Raw genomic sequence first — 7,958 nt, 5'->3', positions numbered from 1 at the left:
AAGGCTGTTATACACGGTAAGGAAATCCTTTGAGGATTAACCGTGATTTTTTTTTCTATCTATCCATTTTTAAATAAAAATAATTCTTTATACGTTGGGAGATATTTTAATAAGTTTTGTAAATTACTATGTTCGATCCAGCCAGTTATATCCGAGTTTTTTTCGTCTGTTAAGCACATCCTTTGAGGATTTCCTTACCGTGTATACCAGCCTTAACATACCATGTCTACAGAAACATTTCTTTTTTAAAAATCCTATTAAGAACAGAAAACAAGTACTGAGAAATGTCTGGTACACACTAGTAAAACTCTATTGGATTCTAGCAGTCACCTCACTGATGAGAGATGGAGGTTCATTTCTCATCAATATCTACATCCAAAATTTCATCTCTACAATTAAAATATTATACAATGAAAAGTCTGGCAAATAAGGTAATTAAGATTCATAAAAATTTGAAAAATACTCATACCATTCAATATCCTCTATCTCATTAATAAAAATGCCTTATTAAGCCAGTTAAAGTTACCAGCCAGAAAAATTTTTCCTCATTATGCTTATAATTATCCATTATACATTTTAAAAAACTAGCAATGAGTTGCTCAACTTTTCTGGCAGCATTTAAAATTTTGGTGACGCCATTTGTTATCATATTTTATTAAAAATATTTTTATATTTTTAACTATTATAAAAGGGCAAAAAAAAACATCTTAATTTTGAGGGTAAAGATGGGTTTTATAAAAATTGTAAATGCTAATAACAAATTTCATTAGTTATTCCAAACCCTACTCAAGATATGACACAATTCCTTTATCTCCACACCCCCTTGACCTTTAACCACCAAAATTTTATAGTATCCATCCTCCTAATACACAAATCTCCCTGCAAAATTTCAGAAATTTTCAACAAAAAGCACAGGAGTTATTAAGTTTCAAAGAGGGTGAACAAACACACACACTAACATCCATATATACAGAAAAAAACCCGATTTTTTGCATTTTTCAATGTTTCGAGTGTCCTGAGTCCAAAAATGTAAAAATCTGGGTGGATCATTTTTTTTGACCAATTGTCACACTTTCCCTCTGTTATATATAACAGCTGGGAAAGTAAAAATGCAATGTAAATGATTAAAAATATTAATTATATAATCTTACTAATTTATAAATGAATGTATTGTCTGAACCAATCAGAATGAATGTATTTTTAAAGTTAAAGTTGTGCTTATATTTAGACTAGTGTTTATTTTTTACTAAAAGTTATAAAATTATAGGTAATTAATTTAGAATTATGATTAACTTTTTTTGTTTTAAAATCATTAGAAAGGTTATCGCTATATCAACATGTTTCATTAGTTTATTATTAGTAAAGATATATTTGTTTACAGCTGAAAGAAGAAAAATATCAGTTGACATCAAAATTATCTAATAAAGATAAAGAAATTTTATCCTTAAAAGAAAAACTGAAAGATACAGAAGTACATTTTTTGCTAGAAAAGAAGGAATTTGCTTCACAAATAAATGAAATGAAGTCATTAAAGTTTCAATCTAAAGATAATAATAAAACATCCTCTCTAACTATTAGTAGAAATTTGCTTGAAGAAATGCAATTTGATTTACAGCAATCAAAAAAAGAATTGCTCAAAAAAGATATAAACAATTCAGCTTTGATGCATGTAATTGAATCTCCAACCAACATACATAGATGGAGAATAATAGAGGTAAGTAATAAGGACTTTAATATACTGTAATTTTTTATATGTATTGTTTCAAATGAATAAACAAAACAATATCCACATTGTTTTTAATGTTCTTACCTGTTTCTCTAATAATATATTGTAATTTTAAAGTTTAATAGAAATTTATATTGTTTGATTATTTGTTTAAAATTTATCAAAAAAATGAAAAATGCAATAAGTTCAAAATTTCTTTCATAATTTATCATCTGAATTTTTATATTTAAAACCTGAGTATAATTTTAATATATTTTACCCTATGTATTTTACATTAAGATTATTTAAACCAAAATACATTATGGTTTAATTCTGTAATTTAAAATTATTCTAATTTTATTTTGAAGTTTGACTTGTATGAGTATAAAACTCAGAAATTTACCATTTTAAAACTCAAAATTCTATTGTTTGAGACAATTTATGTATTGTATGTACCAATATACATGTGTGACTAGTGATATTAGAGTCAAAATTGTTTAACATATTTAAAAAATTAGACAAGACCATATTGAATTTAATATTTCAAAAATATAATATATTTTATTATTTAATGTAGTAATAGTACAGGATTTATTGTAATTTGGGTGTCAAATTAATTTAGATGAAACAATTTGATTACAATTATAATATTTATTTAAATTTTAATTATATAAAATTTATTTCAGCTAAATTTATCAAATTTAGCTATCATTATTATTTCTACATTTAAATAATTTCAAGAAAAATGATTTATCATTTAAAAAGTATAATTATAGTAATTAAAGGGAGGAAAATTTTTGTATAAATTCCTTAATACATTAAATGTAATTATCTTTTCTATTTTAAGTTAGTAAAATTTAACAAAATTTTTATCTTTCACTAACATAATAAAGAAGTTTTTAATTTATTTAGAGTACACAACCTGAGAAATTTCATTTAATACAACAAATATGTATTCTTCATGAACTACTTGCTGAGAAAACATATAAAATTAAACAATTGCAATCAAAATTAAAACAGAAAGAATCAGATATAATCTCTATAAAGCAACATGTTCACCCTTATAATGCCATTGCTATGAAAGAAGTTCAATATTATCGCCAACAGTTAAATAAAAAGTGTCTGTCATTAAAGGTATGTAAAATTCTTTTTACTATATGAAGGTAATTTTACAATAAAATATATAATTTTTGTTTGGCTGCAATTTTCAAAAATTGCAGACCTATAAATTCCCTCTGGTGTCCATCTGTTCTCTGTCCTTCCTTAATCTCGAGAATAGAGTTAGATAGATAAAAGTTGTATCGATATGGAAGGCTTAAGAGTAGGAAGCCTGATTAACTATATACAAACTTCTGGTTTGGAGTAGAAGTTGTTTTTTTCAATTCAAAAGTTTCTCCTGAACAGAGTTAGATAAATGACCAGTATCACTTTATTGTTAAAAAGGAAAAGTATGATGTACTGTACATGGGCAAGACACTACCAGAGTCGGTAGATTAACTGGTCCTTCGACTAATAGTTCAAACTTAGCTAGAGACAATATTTGCCGCTAGTTGGCGCCACTGTTAGCAGAAGAGCGTTGTTCTTGCTAGGTATATACTGAGGTCAGTGATTTCGACCTATAATAATTGTTTTTTTAGCTACATAAAAATGCTAACGTGCTTTGTGCCAGGATGCAAGGCAGGATATAAGTCATCGAACGAGAAGAGACATTTTTTCCGTGTTCCTAGCGATAAGATTGGGGAGTGGATGCGATACATTCCACGAGACGACAAGATGCTAACAAGTAAATGTTACGTTTGTGACGTACATTTTGCGAGTAGATTTATTTTAAAAACCTGTTCCCATGTTATAAATGGACAGAAAGTAGAAATTCCACGAGATCGCTGGGCATTAACGTCGGATGCATATTCATCAAACTTCCCTAATTGTCCTAAGTACATTAGTAAGTCTGTACCTCAAAAACGATCAACGCGATGTCTCACAAGAAATGAAGAACCATCTAGGAAGAGATCCCGAAAAGACAATACTAGAGGTAAATATTTATGTGTTTTTTATGTAATCTTAATCCTCAGTGAGCTCTGTAACTTTTTGCCCTTGCTGAGTCGCAGTGGGTCTCTCGGACCCTGTGTTTTAATACAAAATTATTAAATTTTATCTATCGCGTAAAAAACTACAATTTCACCGTTAAATTCTGCGCTTTGTTTTCTTTCTTTCTTTCTTGCTGTATTGATGACGAAATTGCGTTTTTTATGCTTATCTATAATATAATCAAGACGAGTTGATAATAATGATAATAATAAGTGCAGAGCCCAAACGGTTAGGAGTTGGAAGCTGAAATTTGGTACACAGATAGGGTACGTCACGAAAACGCACACTAAGAAGGGATTTTTCGAAATTCCTCCCGGGGGGGGAGANACATAATTTTTAAATTTATAGTTTTAAAAATTATATATTGCTATATTTTTAATAATTACAGTGAAATTCCACAAATTATTTTTGGTTTTACATTACCTTAAATATTTCTTTACATTTAAGTATTTGTTATTATTTTACAGGAAGACCTCAAAGAACAAAGTCAATATATTGATATGTTCCAACATCATATAATTCAATTAAAACAAGAAGTAAAAGAGTCTGAAGTAGATATTAAGGATCTTACTCAGGAATTAAACCAATATAAGCAGCAAATTGAATTATGGAAAACAAAATATAAGAATTTACAACAATTACTTAAAATAACTAATGAAAAATTGAAACAAGAAGAAAATGAAAATCTAAAGCTTAGAAAAGAATTAGCTGTTGAAAAGGCTAAAATTTTAGATCTACAAAATGAAATCAAAAGGGTATTTATTTATTTTTTTTTATGAACTTTAATAATAATAATACTATTGTGTCAGTTTTGTTCCTTGTCATTTATTTAACTAAATATCAAACTCAGCGTTTTTAAAACACTTAATAAAGCATTAAACACCTTCCATCGCTGAGAAACGTTTATTTAATAAAATACGTTCCAACTCATTTACACCCGAGGATGGTCTATTCCATGAGGCTGAAAACGTTAGTGTTTTATTAAATAAACGTTTCTCAGCGATGGAAGGTGTTTAATGTTTTATTAAGTGTCATTTATAGCGTTGTAACGAATAGTATATTCGGCCTCAGGCCGAATACCGAATATTCGGCCAAACTATTCGGCTTGATTAACGCACTTAAAAAAAATTGGCGCGCAAACCGCATTATGGCAAGGATCCTGCTCTCTATTGGCCCACTGTCACTTCGCTTCGCCAATCGCGTTAATTCTTGACAGTTCAGACAAGAGCATCATGGCAGTATGCGATAAGTGATGATATCAAATGTGGATAACAATGAAATGACCTACACGTGTAAATAACGGAAGAAGAACAGAGAAGAACCGCAAAGTGAAAATGTGAAAATAAATATGAAATTGAGTTGATAACATAATCGAACAAGTCGAGGCAGCTTATTGGCCCGAAATTCGCGGNTAAAGGGATAGTTAAAAAAGAGGATAGGTCAGGTGTATATAAGATCCCATACGAGAATCAGATGTTAGGAATAGATAAAGAATATGTTGGGGTTACTACTAGAAATCTAGGGGTAAGGATAAAAGAGCACAGATATGATGTGAGAAAAGGTTCGAATGCCACAGTATTGTCTCAAATGGCGCAAACGGAGGGTTCGATAGTAAGATGGAATGAAGCAGATATACTGAAACAAATACACTCCCCGACCTTGGCAAAAACGGCCGAAAAATTAGAAATTTATAAAAGCAAACTTAAAGGGAATTGCATCAACGCAAGGGATGCCGAGGGACTTCCTTCCGCATGGAAGTTTGCAGTTAAAAACTTCAAATAAGAGCAGGAGCTTTAATATTATGTATATAAAAAACTCTGTATAGTTTAGTTGAGAAACTCCGTACAGTTTATTAAGCATTATTAATATATAGTGTTATCGATTTGTCTATTAAGTTTGAAGTATTAATATTTTGTATACACAATTTATTTGTTATATTTTAATATTTTATTTTTATTTATAATTTTAGCAGCATTTGTATTAATTATATTATTTAAAAACGTTATTTTGCTGTTAGTAATATATTGGTTATCCGTTATTAATATTTATATTTTTTGTATTTTGAACTTGTTGTTCTATTTTTTGAAATGTTCTAATTTACCTGACGATGATCCATTGATTGGATTGAAAACGTTTGTGTTAAGAATAAATCTCTCAGCGAGTGAACAGGTGTTGATTTAGTTATAGTTTATTATTTTCTGCTGAGCACGCTTTGGGTTGTTTATATTGTAAGAAATATATTGTAAATTTTTTTTTGCAGTAGAATTTATACAAAATTAAATAATAATAAGTAACTTGTATATCAATATAGTTATGGTAAACATTCTTAACAATAAAACAACTGGAAAATATTCATATTAATCTCCTATTGTTTTGCATAAATTTCATAGAAATTTTATCCTTTAATAAAGGCAAAACATTGTAATATATTTATTTATGTTTAGTTAGTACCAGGTTAAGTCTACAGTATGGAATAGTACAAAAATTTGATAAAGATGTTACACAAAACATATATTAGATCTAGTTAACAGAAATAATCACCCATATAATTAAGGCAGAAAGTAAATTAATAAAATAAATAAAATAGTCTTTCTGACCGGCTGTGAGCACCAATAAAAAAAAAACAGAGAAAATTAAAATTAATAATAAACTAAACCTACCAGGAGAAAAATCAGCAAAATTTCAAAGGTTCAAAGGTTAAAAAACAAAAATCCAAATAATTCACAGCTGAGTGGATGGCACAGAAAAACTCAAGTACAACACTATCACACACTTATTTAATTGCCAAATAGACAACAACGTCCTCTGTAAAACTAAAATTAATTAAAGAGAAACAAAACACCCTTTTTTGCAGAGAAATAAATATAATTGTAAAAAACAAACGTTTTCAGCCCAATTAATAGGCCATCTTCAGGTCAAAAATGGAAATGGAACGTAAATGTTCCATGAATAGAACATAAAAATTTTAAATCAAAAATTTTTTTACAAGAGAAAAATAACAGAAGAATATATAAAATTTAAATAAAACAAAAATAACATAAATCTTCTCAATGTACTAATTCTGGTCCAAGTTTCTAGTAAATTTCTTAACCAAGTACTTCCATGCCGAAGGCAGGCTCTCGGCATCCCTCACATTTAAACAGCCTTCTCCTATCCTACTTCTGTATATTTCAATCTTCTCCACCATCATTGCTAAAGTTGGGGAAGACAGAGGTTTGATGATTGTTGCCTCGTCCCATTTTACCTCAGAGCCTTGGGCTTGCGCCATTTGGGACAAAATTGTTGAATTAGACGCTTTTCTTATGGCATATCTATGTTCTTTGAGCCTTACTCCCAAGTTTCTTGTGGTGACACCGATATAATCTTTTTTAACATCCAGTTGTAAGTTCTCATAAGGAATCTTATACATCCCTGCTTTCTCCTCCGCTTTGATACTATCCTTATCATTTCTCAAGTTCTTATACAAGTTAGGGGCTCTTCTTAAAACCATTCTTGATTCCTTTAGACTAGCAATTTCTTTCATGACACTATTCATACTACTATTATAAGTAAATTTTGTGAGAAATTTACTTATAATAGTGTTATCACGAAAATTTACTCATGAAATTTACTAAATTTACATGTTCTAAACTTCCTTAATGATAAAATCCATAAACCAAAATATTTTTTATGATTTCCTCCTAACTTTCTGCAAAAGCAAAAAATGAGAATAGTTCCACTATTATTCCGTTAAAAAAACACATTCAGATTCTCACTCAAAGAAGAAAAAAGAGCCTTATCTCAATTGCAAAAAACACCTAATAAAGTAGAAACCAATATTTGCATTCAAATAATCCTTTATCAAAACACAGCATAATTCCCTAGAATCCTATTATTAGCTAAAACTTTACTTCTAAACTCCAACATGTAATTATCCAAAACTCTAACAAATTTGAGATATCAATATCCCTCAAAGTCAATAATTGATCTGAATAACTGTATGAATTTACTAAAGCACACAACTTTCTTCCCTAACTCTCCTTCATGCTAAAGAGAAAATCCCTACTTGACTGAAGCAAAACTGATTTAAAAATATATCCTTGCCAACCAAGAAAAACATCTTTTAATAAACATTTAAAATTTTTTATTAATTATTAATAAATATTTTTTAAAAATTTTTAAATAT

General features: G+C 28.7%; 1 protein-coding gene across 1 annotated transcript in view; it reads left to right on the top strand.

The window, feature by feature from the left end:
* LOC111620680 (cilia- and flagella-associated protein 58-like) overlaps window positions 1-7,958 on the top strand; it is a 47,409-nt gene that overhangs the window by 25,736 nt on the left and 13,715 nt on the right. The window contains exons 9-10 of the mRNA XM_023362659.1: window positions 1,382-1,714; window positions 2,618-2,839. Of these exons, the coding sequence (XP_023218427.1) occupies window positions 1,382-1,714; window positions 2,618-2,839 (555 nt within the window). The remainder of the gene's footprint in view (window positions 1-1,381; window positions 1,715-2,617; window positions 2,840-7,958) is intronic.

This window comes from Centruroides sculpturatus, unplaced genomic scaffold, assembly GCF_000671375.1.
Source record: "Centruroides sculpturatus isolate CEXI.00-Female unplaced genomic scaffold, Cexi_2.0 scaffold287, whole genome shotgun sequence".
Taxonomy (NCBI): Eukaryota; Metazoa; Arthropoda; class Arachnida; order Scorpiones; family Buthidae; genus Centruroides; species Centruroides sculpturatus.
Note: the sequence above shows the minus strand (reverse complement) of the source record. Positions and strands in the feature narration are given on the sequence as shown.